At 48.2% G+C, this 23,468-nt stretch overlaps 1 protein-coding gene across 12 annotated transcripts in view; it reads right to left on the bottom strand.

Moving 5' to 3' along the window:
- SGMS1 (sphingomyelin synthase 1) overlaps window positions 1–23,468 on the bottom strand; it is a 266,791-nt gene that overhangs the window by 26,318 nt on the left and 217,005 nt on the right. For 11 of the 12 annotated variants that reach the window (XM_032312956.1, XM_032312959.1, XM_032312958.1 and 8 more), the window contains 2 exons: window positions 11,314–12,102; window positions 7,870–7,947 (listed from right to left, as the gene is read on the bottom strand). In XM_032312956.1, coding sequence (XP_032168847.1) covers window positions 7,870–7,947; window positions 11,314–11,924 — 689 coding nt within the window. In that variant the 5' untranslated portion in view covers window positions 11,925–12,102. The remainder of the gene's footprint in view (window positions 1–7,869; window positions 7,948–11,313; window positions 12,103–23,468) is intronic. The other variant, XM_032312968.1, reaches the window with a different exon arrangement.

Here is a 23,468-nt window from a genome sequence, read left to right as displayed (position 1 = left end):
GTTCAGCCCAGTGTTGCTGGTGCTCTCGGAACCTATAGTGCCAAGTCCCTCCCTCCTCAGGTAGGACCTGGACTCCCAGGATCACTCGGGGCTTGGAGACGGGCCCCTGGAGAAGCTCCCTGGTGCGCTCCATCTCAGCTTCCTAGTTCAAGCTCTTCCCCACCACCACCCCATGTAAATGTCCCATATGCCACTGAAGTTCCTTCCACAGAGTTCTCAAATGTGTTCCCCTCGCTGTACTTCCTTGCTACGAGCCCTTGGCTTCCCTGGATTATGACAACTGCTCAGTACTCCCACTGAGCTCAAACGCCCCTCAACCTGACCCCGTTACCTGTCTTATCTTGCAAACATAAAGCCCACCGCCCTGGGCAAAAGAGCCACTTATTCTCTCAGATCCTAGCTTCCTGCTTTTGCCCCAGATCTCTTTCCTTGACCTCTCCCATGATCCTGGCTGCTACCACCCTCCCCATCCACCCCAAATGCCACTTCTGCATGAAGCCTTCCAGATGTCCCCAAAGGGACAGTCCCACTCCATCCTCCAAATCACTTCAGAACTTTGGTTCTACCTTGTGGTATTTTCATTCATGCCGCTGGCACCACCACTGGCAACAGAGTGTCTCACCCCTTCTACAGGAGGAAGCTCTTCAACACAGCCCTGCCGGCCTCATCTTGCCGTCCCGGGGAGACTCCCGACGGTACCTGTAGACACGTGGTTCTGTGCCTCAGACATCTGCTTCTTTACTCCCTCTGACAGGCCCTTCCTGTCTCTCTCCATAAACGTTTCTACTTTCAATTCTTTCCTAGATTGGCCAGAATTAATCTGCACTGATGCTTGCCCTGCAGCCTGTTGGCACGTATAGTGAAATGTACATTTGCTAAGATCACCGCTTTCATCCCAGCAGGATTGCAAACCCCTGGCGCCTGGGGACCAGGTCCTCATCCTCCTTGCCTGTCTCCTCACCGCCCCCACAGGGGTTTCAGCTGCTCCAGGTGGAGGGCCGTGAAAACCCAGGGCTTAATTCAGTACTTTAGGAAAGAGGATTCCAAGGAATGGTTTGTGAAAAAAACAAAAGGGAAGGAATAAATGCTGCAAAACAAAGGGTAAACATACATCTCTCCTGGGAGACCTAGAACTCATGTAGTACTTCCTATGTGCCCTACACGGGGTAGACGGCACCCTCTGTGAATCAGGAGAATGAGACATGTCCCTGGACCCATCCCAGACACGTGTCTGCACAAGCCTTGTAAAATCTCTTTGAGTTGGCTTTTTAAATCTTTGATGCTAATTATTTTAACCATGTTCCTGCTTAGCGTCTATTACTGTCCCATTTTACAGATGGAAAAATGAGGGTGTGAAGAGTTTAAAGGCTAGCCTGGGGGCAGAGTCAGTCAATAAGAACTGCAACAGGCCCTTGTGTCCAGACTTTCAATTAGCTGCTCTTTTTACTAACAAAGTTGTCAAGGCAAGGGGAAAAAAAAGGTTAGAGCTTCGGTTTCTCAGCCCCAGGTAAAAGATGTGCAGTAAAATACAGTCGTCAATTAAGTGCAGGAAATGGTCCACGCTAGTTTAGGGAATCTGCAAAGAACAGATCACATGACAAAACTGTCCCCACTCAACCCATTTTTTATAAAAATATATCACTTCCTGGATTAAATGTGGATTGTAACATCAAGAAAAAATTTTACTGAACGATAACATCAACATGATCTACTTGAAAGAGCTACAAAGAATTAAAGTCAAGGGGGCTTTGCTGTTTTCAGGCTAGTAACAAAAATGAATACATATCTGAGTACGTATATACGTGTGCCTATAAGTACAGCACACGCAAACACCTGTATGTGCATACGTAACACAAACACATACCTGGTACACTCGATTTTACATGAACAGCTGTATGTGTACATACGTGATGCACAGACATACATGTACCGCCAGATCTCTCCTGCACCAGAACATACCACCTCGAATCCCCTAACTCAGGGGCTGGTTTGCACCACTAGCGGAACAGACAATTCATGTTTGCCCTGGGGCTGACGGATTAACCTGAAAAGTAACACACTCTCATTTTCACAGAGGGTTTCGAAAACCTTAATAAGCACATCTACCAGCAGCAGTGGCGAACACTTACTGAATTTTTGGCCCAGTAACTAGCACAGGGCAACACTCCTGCGACTCGAGCTGCTGCTATGACCTGTTTACTCATGTGTTAAGAACACGGGCACTAGGCATCATTGTGGGCACTGGCAGTATATGGGGGAGCATAATGGACACAGAACCTGCCCCGTGGTGTGAGCTTGGTCGTGGAGGAGGCAGACAATAACCAAGATAAGTAAGTAATAAATGTAGATGTGATGATCTACATTTAATCCAGGTAAGCAAGTAAACACAGATCGTGTTCGGTAAGAGTAAACAGTAAAACTGAACGAGGCTGTCACGGGGCCCGGGGGGCAGGCGATGATGACACGGGGACAGGATGGGACAGGACAACATTCCAGAGAGAGGCCAGCTGTGCACGTCTGCTGAGCATGAGGAGGGGGAAGGGTAGAGTGCTGGCAGGACCTCCCCGGTCGCCACCAGCCTTCTGGCCTCCAAAGTGTATGCGCTGGGAGAAGGGGGACATCCACCAACTTACTCAGAGAGTGACATGGGTGATCTACTAAGCTGAAAAATGGCACAGTGACTGGCAGGAGGCTCCTGCCCGGCCTAGCTGAGAGGGGACAGTGGAGATCGAGGGCAGCAACAGAGATGGCCAGGAGCCCCAGTGGGATTCACAGGCCCCTAATCTCAAGAATGGGGGATCAGGCCTGAGAGCGAGGAAGGGCAGGGATGCCCCTTCTGAACAGGGCGTGTGGTGGGACGCTGTCAGGCACGTCCTACATGTTACCTCCCTCCATGTGCGTGACGATGTTGAGACAGATGCTACTGCAGGACCCCCGTTTCCCAGGGGAGGAAGCTGTGCCACCACAGTCATTCCGCAACTCGCTGAGGAAAGTGAGCAGCCTGAGGCCCAGGTGATCTGCCACCAGTAGGATCTACCGTGTAATGAAGCGCGTGGCTGCCTCCATAGCGATGAGGACAGGCAGGTGGGGGACAGACGTGGCGACTTCTACAGCAGATCATCCCTAATGGATTTTTAAGAGAAGCGGGGAAAGAGGCCATCCCTGGGTATGCTATAAAGTAGAAGGCAAATATAATACTATTTAAAAACACACTCATATAGGGGCGTCTGGGTGGCTCACTCGGTTAAGAGTCCAACTCTTAGCTCAGCTCATGATCTCAGGGTCATGCGTTCGAGCCCCGCATGGGGCCCCGCATGGGGCTCCGCATTTAAAAAAACCAAACCAAACAAAACCCACAGTCATATATATATTATACATATCTGAGCGTGCACAGGAAAATATCAGAAAGGTTACAAACCCACTGTTTATGTCTGGCAACATGACAGGTAACTTTTGTTTCCTTTTTGTTTCTCACCTAACTGCCTGTGGGGAAGCTGCTGGGACTTCCTTTTCTCCCGGTGTTATAAATAAAATTAACAAATGAAAATGTGTATTGTCCTTATGTACCTTTCTGTTCGCTCTCTCCCCCTTTCTCCCGAGTCTAGGTTGAAAAGCCTCTTACAGAGTGGCTGCACCAGCTTGCATTCCCACCAACAGTGTAGGAGGGTTCCCCTTTCTCCGCATCCTCGCCAGCATCTGTCATTTCCTGACTTGTTGATTTTAGCCATTCTGACTGGTGTGAGGTGATATCTCATTGTGGTTTTGATTTGTATTTCCCTGATGCCGAGTGATATGGAGCACTTTTTCATGTGTCTGTTGGCCATCTGGATGTCTTGTTTGCAGAAATGTCTGTTCATGTCCTCTGCCCATTTCTTGATTGGATTATTTGTTCTTTGGGTGTTGAGTTTGCTAAGTTCCTCAAAATGTTGAAAATAGAACTGCCCTATGACCCAGCAATTGCACTACTGGGTATTTACCCTAAAGATACAAACGTAGTGGTCCAAAGGGGCACATGCACCCGAATGTTTATAGCAGCAATGTCCACAATAGCCAAACTATGGAAAGAACCTAGATGTCCATCAACAGATGAATGGATCAAGAAGATGTGGTATATATACACAATGGAATACTATGCAGCCATCAAAAGAAATGAAATCTTGCCATTTGCGACAACATGGATGGAACTAGAGCGTATCATGCTTAGCGAAATAAGTCAAGCAGAGAAAGACAACTATCATATGATCTCCCTGATATGAGGAAGTGGTGATGCAACATGGGGGCTTAAGTGGGTAGGAGAAGAATCAATGAAACAAGATGGGATTGGGAGGGAGACAAACCATAAGTGACTCTTAATCTTACAAAACAAACTGAGGGTTGCTGGGGGGAGGGGGGTTGGGAGAAGGGGGGGTGGGGTTATGGACATTGGGGAGGGTATGTGCTTTGGTGAGTGCTGTGAAGTGTGTAAACCTGGCGATTCACAGACCTGAACCCCTGGGGATAAAAATACATGTTTATAAAAAAAAAAAAATTAAAAAAATAAATTAATTAATAAAAAAAAAAAAGAAAAGCCTCTTACAACGTTTCTGTTAACTTCAAACCTAAATTGCTGTGGTTCCTGAATTTAGGTAGCTCCTTGGGGTGAATCTAGTTTCCCTACAATTCCTGGGACCGAGACTAGCATGTAGGTCTTGAGATCCAACCTGGTAAAAATGAGGAAATAAGAGGAGCCCACAGCTACTGTGGGAACGAGAAGTGAGGATGAGCAGGGGAGTGAGTCCCCTCACCCAGCTCCTGGAGTGACGCTCCTTCCTTGCTGATGGATGACCACACTGGAGAAGGAGGGGAGCAGGGGCCTGCACAAGCCTGGGAGGTCAGGGTCACAGAGGATGATAACAGGACAGGGAAAGGCCCCAGAGAAGGAAAGGAAACAGGATCTCAGCCCAGATGGCTTGTGGGGGTCGGGGGGTAGGGGGAGAGGCATGGGGTCAGGGGTCAGAATCAAAGGAGGAGAGAACTTGTTGGAAACAGAAAGCAAGAAAGTAAGGTTGGGCACTCCTGGTCAGCAGTCCTCAGTGGAGAAGTGTGACTGAGGAACACGACAGCTGACCTGTCAAATAAGGAGCCATGTGACCGCAAGGCTGCACAGGGACCTGCCAGAAGACGACTCCCGCGCTCTGCTGTGCTCAGTGCCGCTGCCTCGCCCTCGATCACTTTCCATCGACCACTGAACGTAAAGACGTCCTGACGACCCACGACAGACCAGCCTCGTGGTGCTCAGGACGAGGTCCATTTACAGTAAAGGCAACCCTCCCCCAGAGTGTGAGGAATGGCCCACACTGCACGGGAGCGGGACGGCCAGCTTCCGGTCAGGTGTGCCACACGCTGAGCTGTGAAAAACTTGACTGCAGCCATCGGAGACCTGAAAACAACAGGGATGCGGCGGACAGTAACCATGTCAGAGGGGGAGAGACAGGAGTCCTCTGATCCAATCCGCTTACTGTGAACAGTCGTGGAGTTAAAACGGAGTAAAAGGAATGAGCCAGCCTTCCCAGTCAGCCCAGCCCGTGGAGTGAGACACAAGCCCGCACGAGCTGAGTCCACATCAGACGGCAGGAGCTGCCCACGAGCACAGGGGCACTGTGGGAAACGAGACCCCTCTTGCAGGGGAGAGGTGATGCTGTCCCACGTCCTTAGGTTGGCAGATACCCTCCTGGTGAACAAGGCCCTCAAAGCCAGAGCGTTCATCAAGGATGAAAGACAAAACAAGCCCTTACCAGAGTGGTCTCTGAGCGTGAAACACACACACTGCCACCAGCCACCCAGGGGTCCCCGTCTGGGCTCTCGGAGCACGACCCCGGAAAAGCCACACTGGGACCCCACACAGGCTCCTTCCCGCAGAGGAGCATGGCCCCAGAAGCTCCTTTAGACAGAGGTCGTGGCAGCTCTTCAGCGGGTCTGCAAGCACCATTCCCCCTTCTGCTCCTTCTTCCCCTTGGGATGCCATCAACTTCCAAACCTACTCCGTGGCTGTGGTCTCTGGAATTCCTTGCCACCGTTTATGCTGGAATGTTCTACGCCGGGCCCCAAGGGCCTCGACCACTCAGCTCTTTCAACTCGACTCCACTCTGCATCTCAGCTACCCAGCGGCTCCCTTTCTTCTCCGCCAACGGCTGATACATCTGGCAACACTTAACTCGTCCTTAACCTGTCCCCATCCACAAACCCGGCAGACTCACGCGACTCCCTTTAGGCAACCATCTCATCCAAAAGTAGCCACAGGAGAAAACAGCTACTGGGATACACACGTGACTGGACTTTGAAGTAAAACATATTCAAACAAGGTTTTGGGAACTCCCATTAGTGAATTTGATCTCCTCATTCAATTCTGTAGAAAATTCAGGATTCACAGAGAGACCTCAAAATCTCCTATGAGAAATTCTACAGTGGCAGCTGGCCCTGTGACTGGAAAATAGAGGGAACCCCAAATGCACCTGAAGCCAGCCATCCCTCCCCATTAGCCCAGCACAAGACGCCCTCAGACATCTCGTTAAGTCTTAGCCATCTTCCCTCCTGGAGGCTGCAGTGGCGTCCTGCTGGCTGCCCCGGCCACTCTGGCTTGTCCGTGTCTACACTGCAGCCAGGGCGGTTCCTAAACAATACTGACCCGATCACATCACTCTCCTCTGACAACCTGCCACCATGTCTGGGACACTATCCCAGCGCTTCACCCACGGCCCTTGCTGCCCTCTTGCGGGTCTGCTGCCCACACCCTGCTGACCTCCCGCCTCACCACTTCCTCTCCGCTCGGTGGACCACATGGGCCCTTGGCTGTGCCTCGGGGGAGCTGCGGGGCCTCTGTGCTCACCTCTCCCATCTGGGCAGCTCCTGCCCCACACACCTGCGCGGTGCCCCTCACCTGGACTCAGGGGTCTGCTCAACGGTCACCTCTCAGAGGCCTTTCTGAGTGACCATATCAAACAGCACCCCTTCCCCGCGACCCCCAGCATGGAGGCCGGCACACCGCTTCAATTCTCTCCATTTCCCTGAACACCGCCGGGCCTCATTCGTTCGTTCTGAGTGTCTGCTTCACCCTGGCCAGAGCGTGAGCTCCAGGAGGACTCAGGGCAGCACCCCGGGGGTGGGAGCAGTGCCCAGCACCAGTAGTTTGCTCAGCAAAGACAAAGTGAAGGAATGAGCACTTTCTGTCTGGCAGCCTCGGTACCCCGCAGTGGGGCATAAAGATGAATGACAGGCGGGATAGACGCTTTTCCCTGGAGGAACTTCAACCCTCACACTGAGTGAGGAGCAGAAAGCACAGTGACATGAGCTCTGGGGAAACGAGCCGAGGGGTCAGACAGGAGGTGGGGACAGACCAGGGCCAGATTACGAAGGAGTCTGAATCCACGCTAAGGAACAGGGCAGGGACTCCCCCAGAGCACCCAGCGCCCAGCATGACACGGGAACACAAGAAGTGAAGAACCTGAAGTCAGAGGGTCAGAACGCAGGGACTCTTGGCGTGGAAGGAAAGAAGACATTGTAGGTTTCTAGGAAAATCCACTGCCCGCCTGGGAGGAGGGAGGAAGCTGGAAGAGAAGCTCGGTGGGGGATGAGTGGAGTCTGTGGCACCTGCGACCGTGGGTCTAGGTCACAGTGCTTTCTCTGGTGGCCGGAGGACCCTGAACAAACTCAGAAATTCCACAACCCTGCTCCCTGACCTTCTTCTCTGTCGGGGACTCACACCGTCCTGACAGAGCTCAGCCACATGGGTCCCATGCCGTGGGAGCGACCTCTTAGCCGCGCACGAGGAGCCCTTACCAAATGAGTAAGGTTAACATACGCTTTGTCATGCTTTCCAAAAACAAGGGATACCTGTTTTGCAGTGAAGTCTGACACAAATGCAGAGACTCCCCAGGGCTTTTTCCTAGTCGGTGGCTTGAAAGTCCAATTCTAAACGGGGAGACAACATTATTTACAATTTTAAAAATCAAAAAGTTCCCAAAGATGGGCATTATTGTAGTTTTCCACTTCGTAATGCCACGGAAATCCCACATGAATGTATGTGTATGTACAGATACATATATACACATCTGGCTGAAGGGCTTGTTACTGGCCCAAATTTCAGTGACCTGAGTGCTCAATAAATTATCCTCTCCAGCTTCAGCCTCCAATTCTCTAAGAAGCCCATGATGCAGAAGCAGGAAGGACTAGACTGAGTCCTTTGAGGGCTCAGAGACTCTTAGAATCAAAGTCAAATGCCCTTGGGGAATTACTGGCCAAACAAGCTTAACTCCTGGGAGCAAGTGAGCTGTGCTCCTGAGGGGCAAACCTCTGGGGGAGGCGGGGGAGAGAGGGCAAGATGCGGCAGACAAGCACAGAGTGAGATGTCAGCTCTGTTCGAGAGAATATCCCACAACTAGAAGTGCCAAGAGCCAAATGACTGGAAACGAGCGGTCTGACCCTACGAAGCATCCTTATCATCTTGATGAGAGCGAGGGAAAGGAGCTCATTTACATGGGCTGCTTGGCTGTCAATCTCGATCTCTCCTCCCCCCCTTATCTGCTGTGTCACATTCGCTGAAGAGGGGCCTCCCCAGGGAGGAGCCGGGGAGTCAGGGATGTGCCCCAGGAGGCGGATGGGGCTGGATGATCGTGACCGCTGGCTTCCCCTTCCTGTGTCCGTCTCCTGCCAATGGGGAAACTCGAGAGAAGACTTCAGAGAATCTTGAGCTGGATGTCTTCTGGTCAAAAACCACTCCTCGGCTAGTACTTTTTAAACGTAACTGGTCCATTGGATCATGTTTGAAACAAAACACAGTTGTACAGAGTAACAGGTATCATCTAGACTAGGAGGCCCTTATTATATCTGTGAGAAAAAACAAGCTCTGGGGACTTAGAGACTGGCCCACATCACTGGCACGCTGGGGCTTGACGGGGGCTGGACCCAGGCGGCCCTGCAGCCATGCACTGGCCTGATTCTGCCCAAGGTGTGAACCAGCGGACTCACAGCTTAAGGAGGCTGCGTCATTTCAATGCCCAAATGACTATGGCACTGGCCGTTAATACCAGTAAAACATGAAATCACTACTGGTCTGAGGAGAAGTCCCAGCGGAGAGAAACATAAAGAGTAATCTGCTTAAAAGAAGCAAGCCTGGGGCTCCTGGATGGCTCAGTGGGCTAAAGCCTCGGCCTTTGGCTCAGGTCATGATCCTAGGGTCCTGGAATCGAGCCCCGAATCGGGCTCTCTGCTCAGCGGGGAGCCTGCTTCCCCCTCTCTCTGCCTACTTGTGATCTCTCTCTCTCTCTCTGTCAAATAAATAAATAAATCTTAAAAAAAAAAAGAAGAAGCAGCAAGCCCTATTGTGAGGACACTTCCTAGAATAAGATGTTATTTAAAAGTCACAGTTCTAAAAAAAGTAAAATAAAAGTCACAGTTCTGTGACACATCTGAATTTGCACACAGTATGACTGACAGATAATATTTTATTCTAGGGCAGTAAATTATTCTCTTGCACGTGCAAATTTTTATGAAAAGAAAAGAAAACAAACCCATAATACACAAAACAACAAAAATCAGGGAAAAACCCAGAAAACATAGTTTGAATTGACCCTGCCTTTGTAAAGCAAAACATACTGGCATTGTTTTCTAAAGGGCTTTCAGGGGGAGAAAAAAAAGTTTGAAATCAAAAGCAGATCTGAAGTTTGGCGGCTAAAAGAATGTAATTTAGTAAATTCTGAGCACCTCACATTTCAACGCTATCCTACCTACTAGCCTGTTAAAACTAAGCCAACAAAACACCAAAAAGTCTTCTACCCAATCAACAGAGCCCAGACCACGGTTTCTATTTTAAACTTAGCTTTACCGTGGCACTGACAAGACAAGACAACCCCAAAATAAATACCATCCACTTAAACAACTTCCTTTATAAAGGTTGACAGCCCCTTCCCAGTGCCCAGTCAGGTGCTGTGCTCATTTCCAAATTGTGGATCTCGAATTTTCAAGGTGCAAACACGTTCCAGGAAAAAACTCATCGTTTCTTGGATCAAGTTCGGTGCAGACTCTCAGTCTGCAGTTTGTTTTCTTGATTTAAGAGGATTTCCTTAACATTCAACCGTACTGCGGGTCGTGAAACACAGTCCACTGGACACAAGTGCAGTTTCTCAACACACCGTTCCCAGCTCCCATGCACAAAAGCCACAGCGACAGTCCACTAACGGGGAAAAGCAGACACCAAGGAGGAGAACAATGTTGGAGCTTAGTCGGCCCCAAGCAACCCAACACAGAGCTTGCCGGACGGGGTCTGCATGGAGTTCAGAGCTTGGGCCATAGCTTTGGCCTGGTAGGGTCCTACCAGAGAGACTCGTTCAAGGCTGGAGGCTCAGCAAGCGCCATGCTACAGCCCCTGTTTGACAACCAGGTTGGTTTTAAGAACAAGCAGAACGTGGAGCATGTCCCACTGTCCTTGGACAGAGCCATGCGGCTTATGAAAGAGGCATCAGGGAGGGGACTGTCCCCCAAGGAAGGACTGATCTTTGTGCTGTTTTCATTAACCACTTCAGAACTGGTTAATTTTGTATCCTGGAACTACTAGACTAATGTATTTAATTAAAAAATAAGGTTAAAGTAATCAGTTATAATAATAATTAAAAAAAAGTGGATCTACCTGAAACTAAAATGTGCCCGTTTAAAATCCTAAGAAACCGCAATGCAACAGCCACATGTTAAGTAGCACACGTTCTAGAAGGCAGAAAGCCATGCAGGTTTGTCCATACTCCATGGGCCTAAACAAGTCATTTCTTGAGAACGTCTTCTCCCCACGGCCCCCAGCCCTCTGGAACCGCTGTTCCACATTCTGTGTGTGAAACAGCTTTAAATACGCCCTGCCGAAGGGCCCACTGTCTGAGCCTGCGCGGGGACAGCCACACGGCCAGCAGGCCGACTGTCCACAATTTATTTGGCAGGTTAATGACCCCGAGTTTGGGTACTTTTTCTGTGATTCGATAGCCTGTGCTCCATGAGGGTTCTCCTCCCTGTGAAAACAGAAGAACATCATCTCCACAACCCCAGTCACCGCTCTGTAGGAATCCTATACCAAACAGGCAGTAAACACAGCATTTTCTTACAACTGCCAGAGCTCTTGCTAGTTCAACAGGGCACATGGTTTAAAATAATAAAATCAGAATAAAAAAAGGAGCTAGTATGCTTTGATTCCTACTGCTTGAAAACGTTCGTTTCCAAACAATGACTATCAGAGGTCTGCAAGACAGACCCCCTGACCCTGCAGCCCCAGAGTCCCACAGCTGTAGCTTTACTTACTTGTATTTTAAGAGCAGCCACTGAATTAGCCAGAGTCCTACGAGGATCATGCCGTTAATTTCACAGATCGAAAAGGCCCACTGCACCCGGTTAAAATGGTCGAAGAATGTGTCCGGCAGCGGGGGCTGCACCTCCTTGGGAGGCACTCGCTCATGGACGACCGAGATCATCACTGTGGTGAGGACGAAGCAGGCCAGTGCGTACAGGAAGGCCAGGCACGTCTTGCCCCACTCCATGGGGTACTGGGAGCGCTCGGGCTCTGGCATGGGGATCTTGATCATCTCCTTCCTATAGCCGTTGGGCACCCCGTTGGGCTTGGCCTGGAGGCCGGGGCCGGGGCCGGCCGCACCTGCGCCCAGGTGCCCGTTGGCGTGGCCGTTCTTGTGCGCCTCCATGTGCTGCTCCACCTTCAGCGTCTCGATCATGTCCAGGAGCCGCTGCCCGCTGTCGGCCGACACGCGGCATAGGGGTGGCCGCGTGAAGTCCTCCCGGGTCAGGCCGATCAGGTCCCGGCCCGTGAAGTGCTCCAGGGGCTCACAGTACTCGGGCATGGCGTGCTCCAGCAGCCAGTCTGCCACCTTCTTGGGGGACCAGTACACCACCTCCTTCATGGTCCCAGCGGGCGGGGGTCAGCGGTCCCGCGGCGGCGCGCCCATGCTGCCCGGCCTCATGCCGGGGACGTGCGTGGCCAGACGTGCGGGGCCGCTCTCGCTCCCGCAGCCCGCACACCGCTCTCGGGGGCTCTCGGGGCCGGCGCGCTCACCTCATGGCGCCCAGGCCGTCTTCCTTCTGCGGAGGCAAGAGACACAGTCAGGAGGGGGCTGCATGCCCATCCCCGCAGGGCCCAGAGCGCGAGCGTCAGGAGGACGCACACCCGGCCCCTGCAGAGGCCACATCTGTCCCGCCCTCACTGGCCCAAGGGACTGCGGGCTCCCCGGCTGGCCTTCCCCGAAGGAGCAGCAGAGGACACCCCCCATGACCGTATCACAGCCTCTCCAAAGGCGTGCTGCCTAAGCAATAATGCAACAGGACTTCGGACGGCTCAGGGGCTCCCTCCATGCTCACTTGCTCACCGAGATAACCTGAAATCAGGCAGCAAATCTGCCTCATCTACCATTCTAGCCGGTGGAGAAATGTTTTCACGTGTACATAAAACAGAGCTACCTAACAGATATAGGAGAGAATCACAGAAACGTTGAGCCTCAGGACCATCTGGTCCAACAATATGCAAAAATACCAATGAATCCCTTTTTCCTCCATGCGGGGGGCTTGTCCCACCTGTTTTTCTTTAATAAACACGTACAACTTTTGCAACACTTATAATTTAAAACAAGAAAGTTAAGAACAAAGACCCAGTTCTGTAACAGATCACCATGGTTAGTGAAATATGTCATCAGCAGAAGCCAGACCATAATCTGACTCAAGATCTCCCACAGGTAACCCCCGGGTGAGCTGTAGCTTACTCATCTGTGAAAGGAAAAGATTCAAATACCCCCTCACAGGGCTGTTGTCGGTGCTTTAAAAACCATACCTAAATCCAGCACTGAGAGGAGTCTGTTGATCCCACATCCTTTCTCAATTTTTCTATCCTATCCAAGAGCTACTGTCTACTCTCACCGTGAGAACACCTTAAGAGTGAGCTTAACTTCTTTCCCTCACATGGTGAATGTTGTATTAACTACAAAAACGCCTGCACAGATCTGTAGGGTTCATGGCTAGAAATCAGTATTGGCAGTATTTCCTTCGTATGCCTTGTAGAATAATCATCTGATAAAATGCTCTTTTCAAAAAATTAAAAATCCGAGTTAAGTCTGAGGAATTGTATACTAGAGCATCTTCTAGAGAGGGCAGCATGTATTAGTGTATTAGAAGCTCTAGAAAATCCTCCAGGAGGAAAACTGGGTAGCAGGATTTCTCAAATGGATGTCACGGAGTCTGTCCTCCTGGCCACCTCCCCAGTGACTCCCGTCAGCAAACTGGGAGGTACTGGCACAAATGAGACCCAGGCTCTGCTCTACCGAACCCCAAATCTGATTGGGGAATAAAAATGGACAGATGTCCACTCCCAATTTCCCCATCAAATACCAACCAATGAAATGGCAATAAAGTTCAAGCTAACCCAGACTTTGCAAAAAGGTTGGGTGTTCTTCCTTCTGTGTATGCTGCTGTTCCAGTGTTTTCTGTAACATGTCTGTCTGCACCCACCCACCTCAGGAGACCATGAGTGACGGTGGAAGGGCTGTGGTCTCGAGCACCCGCATAACTCACAAAGCAGGGGTTCACTCAATATCTGTTCATATCTCAAGAGATGTCCCTCACATCTGTCAACATGTAGACAGTGGAAGAGAACACAAAATCTACTGGAAATGCCACTGATACTGAAAACTGCTTCAGAACAATCTGGATGGTCAAGGAACATAAGGTGGGCATTCTTCAGAAATATGAAACCGGAGTGGACTGTGGCCATTTGACAGGCACCCTAGAGGAGCTTGGGTCATCCCTAGGACCACCTGGTGACCAGAGGACACAAGTCAAATGGAAGTCCAACCAGATGGTCCTGCGGGAGAGGAGATCTCCTGGCATCACACCCTGGGTCTTGCCCTAAACACTCCTCAGCAGATCAGCCCAGGGAACCCTGCCCACCTCAAAGCGGCTATGAGAGCTCGAAAGAGAGACTCCTGGTGGGATGTTCAGGCCCAAGGGAATGAACGGGCTTCTCAGGTGGGTTCCTTGCTTCTTCTGGCCTATGTGGGAAGTCTAAGTCTACCAGGAGGGGAAACCCCTCAGAACCACAGAGACCAGACCAATGCCAATGTGTTATTTCACTTCTCTCTGCTGAGCAAACTGTCAGATAATCTCCTCTTAAGACCTCACCATCTTTACAACAGGAAAACAGCACATGGTCAGAGATGATATGGGACTCTAATCAGACTCACTCTCTCTCTGTGTGTGTGTCTCTCTCTCTCTCTCTCTCTCTCACACACACACACACACACACACACAGATGAAGGAATGCTAACCATACAGAACTCATCCAGCAGGGAGTTGCTGACGGTGAGAGTTACTCCAAAGACACAGTGAGATAGGCCAGTGGCTCCCACCAATAACTAGGCCAAAACAGGGTCGGCTCCCTAAGAGCCATGTTGGCAATTTCCATTTCCTCTCCCACAAGCGCCACGTCCTCCCTCAGTCCTGCAGATGGTTCCCAGCCCTGTCACCTCCCTGCACCCCGACACCACCAGTGTCTGCGATGATGCCCAGGAACTGGCTTGTGTACCCAGTGCTACGATGCGTGTCAGCCGTGTGAGATGGGGAGCCAGCAGCTGAGACCCAACTCGGCCATCTCCCTCCTTGCTAGAGCCCTCGAGCCCTGCCGAGCCTCAGTTTCCTCTGGAAAACAGGATCAAGTACAGCCTCACCCATCTTCCTGCGGGCTGCTCCTCCAGGAGGCTCCCATCAGAGAGAAGGAATGAAAACTATTCATTACGCCAAGAAATCTGTCTTGTTCTTCTGGTAACATCCTGCTTTCTTCCTGACACCCAACTAGGCCTGCGGTGACGTCTCGTGAATACGGATTGAAGCTGCCCCTTCCAAAAGCCCAATCGTTCCACCACACAAGTTCAAAGAGCCTTCCAGATTTCACGAGAAGGCAAACCTTTGTTTTTCAAGCAAGCTTTGCAGCTTGAAAATAAAGGTATGGATGCTATTTTCGTGCAGATGATGCCAAAATCGTATAAAAGGGGAAAAGGTCACTTCTCTGGAAGTAAGTGCTTGCAGGTACTCGGAACGTCAAAGGCCATGGCTCATGGGCAGGACTTAACTAAGACCCCAGGCCCGGCCGTGGGAGGAGAGGTGGGAGAATCACTTCCTCCAGGTCCCACACACTCGCTTCAGAACAGAATCAAAGACACTGCAGCATTTCTGAGAAGTGTTTCCACATCTAGACCCAGAAGACTGTAGGTTAGGCTGACTCAAAAAACTACCACCAGCACCTCCGGCCTGAAAAGCCATCCTGAATCCACTACTGGACAATGTTCAGAAACCATGCATAGCTCAAGTCCTCAGACTTGGTACTCAGAACTCGGAAGTCGTAAGAGAGTAAAATCTTGATATTCCCCAGTACCAGAATATGAGCAATGGAAAAGAAGCTGGAGGGCTTGTTCACTCACAAGTCTCAGCCATAAGTAAGGTGAAGTCCAGTGAGACTGTGCAGTGTCTAAACTCTCTGGCATAGCAGAGTTAGCCCCGGAGACAAACCCACCATGCTTTCCAGGGCCGCCCACTGCAAATATTCACAGATGTGCACATGAGTGAAGGGCAGTCTAAGCGTCCTTTAAAAACAAACAAACAGGGACGCCTGGGTGGCTCAGTTGGTTAAGCAGCTGCCTTCGGCTCAGGTCATGATCCCAGCGTCCTGGGATCGAGTCCCACATCGGGCTCCTTGCTCCGCAGGGAGCCTGCTTCTCCCTCTGACTCTGCCTGCCACTCTGTCTGCCTGTGCTCGCTCTCGCTCGCTCTCGCTCGCTCTCTCTCTGACAAATAAATAAATAAAATCTTTAAAAAAACAAACAAACAAACAAACAAACAAACAACCCACAAAAAAACACAAAAACCAAAAACCAAAAAAATAGCTACAGAGTCCTATAGGATTAAGGGCAAGGACAACAACACATAGGCCTTATACATTCTAACGCAGCAGGGGCTTCTAGGAGACCCCAACTGAGTGAAAAATAAATGTGCTAAAACAATTTGGCTCCAGTTCTTAGAACAGGTATTTTAAGCTTTAATATCATAAAACCCATCAGACAATATGCCACAACACACTATGAACTATTTATAGCTAATTATCAAAGCCAGCTCTCTAGAATCAGAAAAACAGGTTAAAGCAATTATCCTGGTAACGAAAACAAAACATTAACCAAACAAAAGAACTAAATATTTTATGAATATGTGTTTCTCCCTATTCCAAAAGAATCTACTATATTATCTTATTGTCTGCCGTTGTCTAGAAATAAAACATTGTTGTGTTAACACAAAGCTACCATATCAACTAAACAATGAACTCAAGTTTCCAAGAATTCAAATGCCAGAAAATGGGTAGCGTACCCACGAAGTAACTGCTCAGAACGTCTGAGTTCTAATAACTGCTCAGTACTTTATTCCAATCCCACTGCCTCAGTCTCCTAAAACGGAAGAATTTATTCCATCTGCTTCTTGCATATTAGTTTAAGGAATTTATGCACAACTGACAGTACTTTGGGTAACATAAAGCAAGACATAAAAATGGAAGAAATTTTTATACTGAATATTATTTATTCTTTGAAGAGTCAAGGAACTTTTAAAGTAAGTGCCATGAAATTAAAAATTGTATCTTTACAATTTTTTTAAGGCACAGTGTACCCAAGACTGAGTGAACTTAACTGCCAGTTCAATGGAGAAACTACAGCAAAGTTCCAGATGTTTCTACCTGCTGATAGTGGTAAATCAGAGTAGAAAGTAGTGTGCTGCACAATTAGTCTTAGAAGCACACTCTGAGTTAAACGTTCTGCTTCTTGTATCAAATCTTTAAAAACAAGAGAAGTAACATGGGCTTTATATGTGAAGTCTGCTCTCCTAGCTCAAATAATCAACTCAGTCAAGATCAGAACTGGGGGAGTGTGGAGCTCAGACCTCTAACACGAAACTACCTGTGGGTGCTTTGTTAATGAGTAACACGAATCAGAAACCGACATTATTATCTTGAAATACATGAACTGCTTTCAGTAAAAAGAGTAAGTCCAGAAAAAGGTCTTTGCATCTTTGCATCCCCAGAACCTTCCATAAAAGGCAGCAGTGACTATCAGACCTTCTAGGGCAACGCAGTCCACTCCAATACTCAGGAGACAAGAGTCCCAATTCTCCTCTAACTCAATCTGGGGAACTCTGGAATGCTTTCCTCCAATCTCATTAGCTTTAGATTTTTGTTGTTACTGTGGTTAACACGCAAAGAGTTAACCTAAATAGGCAGAATTCATAAAACTGAGAGCAAGTGCACAGTTTCAGCTGAAACACCTGCATATTAACTTCAATCCGCAGTGGAAGAATTTTAGATAGCTCGTGATGCCTTAACCTTTAGATGGTCCTTTTAAATTGGTATTATGCAGCGTTCACAATTCCAGAGTCAACTCTGAGTAGCAAACAAAACTGTCCCGTAAGCAGTGGCTCCCTGAATAAGGTCTACGCTGCCTGACTTTGCGGAGATGGGAGAAAGAACAGCTAGGGGCTGTTCAGGCTGCCCCCCTCAGTTGGTGCCATCCTCCTGCCCCCCTCCACTCCTTATCTATTTCACCATGTCCGACACTTAGATTTCACAGTATCTGACACCTATTCTTTCTCAGCAGCTGCCCTATAACTTAACCAACTGAACAACTCCCTTTACGTGGCCCCTCCCTAAAATGACCCATGCAGTGCTCGTAGCCCCACCATGTTCCAGAGGGAAAGAGAAGAGTCCTGGCTGATGAAAGCAGTATGTATGAAATAATAATAGGAAACTGGCCATGTCAATTTCATGCTACATATCATGGTTCTGTTCCTTCCTGGATGGTTAGAACCGTGTCATCCATTTCAAGGAGAGCCCTACACTACCAGCAAGACCAGCTAATCCCTCTTCCCATACCTTGAGCTTCCATTTGAGTCATTCTGGGACAGACTATAATAAACCTTTTGTAGCCAGAAAATTCAATGTATCATTTATTATGCCAAGAATTAGAAACCACCTGAAAGTTACACAGGGAGAATTAAATACAGTATTATACAACAGAATACTAAGCCTCCATTAAGACAGGACTAGATTTCTATAGCTGTTGTGATACATATGTATACTTTTGTCTCTCAACAGGCTACAGGAAACAAGAATACCATTTTTGTAAACATACATGTATCAAAACTATTCAGAGAAAAGAAGGCTGAAGGCACATATCAACTTCTGTTGCCTTTGGGCAATGAAATCATAAATTAATTGCTTAATTTTTTTCAGTGTTTTAATTTCCCTAATAAACGCATACTGCTTGTGTTTATTCGAGCATTATCTATGTTTTTAAACATGGATGCTGCACTCTAAGATTAAACACAGACTCTTCCTACGTTACCTTTCTTTCAAAATAAGAAGTGCGCCTGCAGATTTCTCCAAGTAATTGGAACCTTTGCCTCCTGTATGTAACTAACTCCCCAAATCCTTCAGATTTTCAAAACATAATGGTCCCAGGAGATGAGGCAGACCATCTACAAAGATAAAGCTCAAATCCTGGAACCCAAGCGCATCAAGAAATTTCTGTCTCAGATACTTCCAATCATTCCAGAGAGAAAACAACAACAAACCATTAGAATTAAAACTGTTTCATCATCTAGATTTTCAATGCGCATCTATCTAGGTATCTACGGCCAAATGTCAAAGACCGCTGGGAAACTCTGCCCTCTTGTCATTACAAGAAAAACCTTGCAGACCTCTAATGATGAGTAATCACTACGGCTTTCCCCTGGCATTTTTCTTAGAACCCAACTACCAAAACTCTGAAGATGATCTACTTCTACTTTACTGATTAATAACCACCTATGTCTGAAACCAGCAGGACATTTTAATATTCATCTGGCCAACCTGTTGTCCTCGAACCCAGACTCACTGTAGCAGCACCCAAGAACGCTAGGGGCATCGTCAATGTTTGCAGGGTCCACTGGCTCTCGCATCCAACTGACATGCACAGTGGTGATCTCACCTGCTCCATGAGGCCTGGGAAAAGCTCCCCATTTGCTTCTGCTTTACTTTCCACCTCCGGGATTTCTCTACCTTATGGCCTTGCCCTGCAAACAGTGGACCTGGGCTATACCCCTGCTCCACTGGGTAGAAGTTTTCCTCACAAACATTCATCGTACACCTCCCCAATTGTGCTTTCTGCCCATAAGGCCCTTCATATCTCCTACATTCATCCTTGTAGGATTATTGCCTTCAGGAAGCCCAGTTTCATTTGCCTCTGACTCTTTTGAGCCTGACACACACTATGTACTTTAATAGATGCTTGCTGAACATGTGAATAAAAAAGAATGCAAAGAGGGGCGCCCAGAGGATTCAATAGGTTAACCCTCTGCCTTAGGCTCAGGTCATGCTATCAGGGTCCTGGGATCAAACCCTGCATCAGGCTTCCTGTGGGGAGGGGAGCCTGCCCCTCCCGCTGCCCCTCCCCCTGCTCGTGTGCACACATGTGCACATACATGTTCTCTCTCTCTCAGATAAATAATAATTTTTAAGAAAAGAATGCAGAGATGTACCCAATGATGTGTACCTCTTTGTACATCAAGCACATAAAAACCTACATAAATGTAACTGTGGGAATTTTAATACAAAAATGAGTGGCCAAGTACAGAAAGGGGATTTCCCATGTACTAAAAGCCAGAGTGGGAAACATAAGAAGCCAACACACGGAGCCCCGAGGGTTACTAGCTGTAGATCCTAGTTGCCAGGGCCTGGGCTTTTAAGATTCAAGGGCAGAGGACATGGCCTGAGCCCAGATCCAGACAGGCAACTGCAACTAAAACCTTGAATTAAACCAGAATCCCTCTAGGACTGGAAAAGTTGGGCGTGTGAGATCAATACACAATAATGCAAACTTCAAACTCAAAAGACTCGTGTGGTGTGGGTTCCAAGCCAACAAATTAACGCAAATACATAAGGCAAGTAACTACAAAACAGCACTTAGGGACCCTCCATCAGCAAGAGTTCACAGCATTCCCACGGAAGAAGTCATCTCAGCCAAGGATGAACAAGAATTGAAAATTACCAGTCACATGAGGAAATAATCCACCACGAAGGAGAACTTTGGCAGGTGCAACAAACAGGAAGTTTGCCAGACCATGAACTTGAGAAAATAAAGTACGTTAGAAGAGGCTGTGAAGGGAGTACACAAAAGACGCCAAGGCAAGTTGTAACCTTACAGAAGGAACCAGCCCTAGCGGGAACAAAGACAGGTGTGTTTAAAGAAGGTGCACGCTGGTGCCCCAGGAGGAAGGGGAGAGAACAAAGGGTTAAGTGGGGCTCGTAAGAGGACAAGAAATGGGCAAATGTGTAAGGTGTTACCTGCTTACTGTGTTTAAAGGCAAGGGACAGGTTTTCTCAAACCCCAAGCTCATGGCACCCAGCAGCTGTATCGTCTTGAGGTTTTTTTGCGCGGCGGGGGAGGGGCAGAAAAGTACATGCAGTCAATCAAAAGATGATGCAGACTGAAAAAAGGTGTCTAACTGAACATATGTGTTAGTTTCCACTGCCTCTTCAAGCTCCCCTGATACGAGCGTGCAGGGATTTCTGAAAAAGAGGAAACAGAAGAGGCAAGGAGAGGAGGAGACCAGGGAGCAGGACCTCAGCCCGGAACCAGGAAGGGTGAGCAGCCTTAAAAGGACGAGGAAGCTGGTGGCACGGGGACCTTGCAAGATGGGGGTGAAGGTGGAGCTAAAAATAAGGGCTGGTTGAAAGACCATTTAAGAAGTTCCCTCCAGCTTCTCACTGCATGCAGCCGAACCACCCCGAACCCTTGCCCCTAGCTGAGAAGCCTGGACCCGCCTTCTGTGGAAGGGGGGATGAACAGTCGCCAGGGTAGGCAGCACCAGAAAGCAGCGGCATCATGGGGCCCCAGCTCTTGATTTCAGCTCAGGCCATGATCTCAGCATCCTGGGATCAAGTCCCACGTTGGGCTCCTTGCTTGGTGTGGAGTCTGCTTGGGATTCTCTCTCTCTCTCACTCTCCATCTACTCCTCTCTCAAATAAATAAATCTTTAAAAAAAAAAGAAAGCAGGGGCATTGCACTGAACAGGGACTAAGTAAAACAGATGCAAACAGATGTTAGTAAGTCAGCCCTGCCCTAACCCTTTTATCTTATTGGCTCCCACAGTACTGGCTGCCGGGATGAAAACTTCCAGACAGGTGAGCCGATCCACGTTTTCTGAACCCCAGACATTTTATAAGAACACAGACCATCTTGTGCTGAAATCCAAACAAACAAGATTCATGAAAAGTGCTTCCAGACAGCACTTTTAGTGCTTCCTTTAAAATATGAACAGACAAGTAAAAATTAACAGACGTCTAAAGAAACTCTGATAAATATGAAAGCGGAGATTAAAACAAAACAGAACACAGAAGACACAGACCAAGTAGGGAAGTACAATGTTAAGAAAAACTAAGGTTCATATCTTCAAATGGGTACAATGAGCAAAATGGCACACACACAAAAAGGCATCCAGAGAATTTTTTTTAAAAAAAAGCTCTCTGTGAATTCACGGTAAATACAAAAAATTCGCTATATAGTAAGTTAGAATAAAATCTCTCAGTAAAAAAAGACAAAGATAGAGAACCAAAAAAAAAAAAAGGAAAAAACATCCAACACGGAAGCTAGGAAATTCCATGTGTGAGTAGTAAAGTTCATGAGGGCACAAGAGAAAACAGATTTCTTGGAACTTAAGGGGATGTGACAGCCAGATGGAAAGCGTCTGTCAAATGTCCAAGAAGCATGGCTGAAAATACAAGATATGTTCCTGCTATTACTATTCTGTATTAACAAATTATCTGAGGGGCGCTGGGTGGCTCAGTCGGTTACGCATCAGACTCTTGATCTCAGTCAGCTCAAGTCTTAACCTCAGGGTCGTGAGTTCAAGCCTTGAGTTGGGCTCTGTGCTGGGCATGGAGCCTACTTTAAAAAAAAAAAAATCATTCTGGGGCACCTGGGTGGCTCAGTGGGTTAAACCGCTGCCTTCGTCTCAGGTCATGATCTCAGGGTCCTGGGATCGAGTCCCACATCGGGCTCTCTGCTCAGCAAGGAGCCTGCTTCCCTCTCTCTCTCTCTCTCTCTCTGCCTGCCTCTCTACCTACCTGTGATCTCTCTCTGTCAAATAAATAAATAAAATATTTAAAAAAAAAATCATTCTAACAGAAAAAGGGGAGCACGATCTCGAAGGATGCTCTGTCGCACTGCTTGTCACCATCCTGGTCAAACTTCCTTCCATCTACTCCCATCTGCACCTGCTTCCAGTCTCCGCCCTCCACCTCCCTTACGAGCATTTCCATCCCCAGCCAGAAGAGACCCCGCACACTTCAAGCACAAAAACCGCGTTCTTGGGGTGGAGGACAGCAGGATATGCAGCCCCAAGATCGGCTGCCTTGGCAGAAGGTTCATCTTCAGGTGAAGGCAATCGAGAGGAAGCAGAGACAGAGAATGCTCTCTGCTCTTCTCACAGCTGTCCCGAAGCCAGACACAAATTTGTAAAAATCTCCCCCACCCCTCCACGGGGAACAGCAGACATGAATCGGGAGACAACTTGGGACTCAGCCCAGAGGAATCCACCTAACGAAACCTGCATTCTTTTTCCCTGTGTAATTTGCCTTCTCACGTTTGCTGCCCTGGATAAGCTCCAAGTCTTAGAGCCTCTGTCTTGCCTCTACTCAGAAAATTCAATGTTCTTTTGTTAAGATGCTGTATTCACCCAGGTTCTTACCATTCTTTCCAGTCATTCATCCCTAAGTGCTCCCCTGTGTACACCCCATAACACTTTCATAAACTTGTTTGCCTTTCTCTAGTTAATCTGTGTTTTGTCAGTCTAATTTAAGGGGCCCCAGCCAAAGAACCTGAGATAGTTACAAGAAAAGGGGATTCCTTCCCTCCCTGTGATATCTACGAATGGAATTTTTACTGCATTTTTAGTCGCACTCCTGTAATGAGCCATGGTGCTTCTTTAATACTATATAAATGCCCAGAATTAAAGCACCATAAGATTTTGATACATTTCATAGGCAGTAACAATTTCCCCAAGATTTCCTAAGTTCAGATTTCAAATATATTGTTCCCTTGTCTCACACACCATGAAAACGTCCTGGAAGGCTTAATACTTCAGTTCCTAAACTGCTTCTCTCCCAGAATGCTTCTGCCGCCCAGAAGGGGTTAAAAAGTCTTACTTAGATGTGCGCTGATAATTAGACTCAGAAGTATGGCCATTTTAATTTATTTATTTTATTTTATTTTTTTAAAGATTTTGTTTATCAGAGAGAGAGAATGCACAAGCAGGCAAAGACAGAGAGAGAAGCAGGCTCCCTGATGAACAAGGAACCGGATGCGGGACTTGATCCCAAGATGCTGGGATCA

Source organism: Mustela erminea, chromosome 14 (genome assembly GCF_009829155.1).
Source record: "Mustela erminea isolate mMusErm1 chromosome 14, mMusErm1.Pri, whole genome shotgun sequence".
In the NCBI taxonomy this organism is placed as follows: Eukaryota; Metazoa; Chordata; class Mammalia; order Carnivora; family Mustelidae; genus Mustela; species Mustela erminea.
The sequence above is the reverse complement of the archived record's forward strand: the minus strand, read 5'-3'. Positions and strand labels throughout refer to the sequence as shown.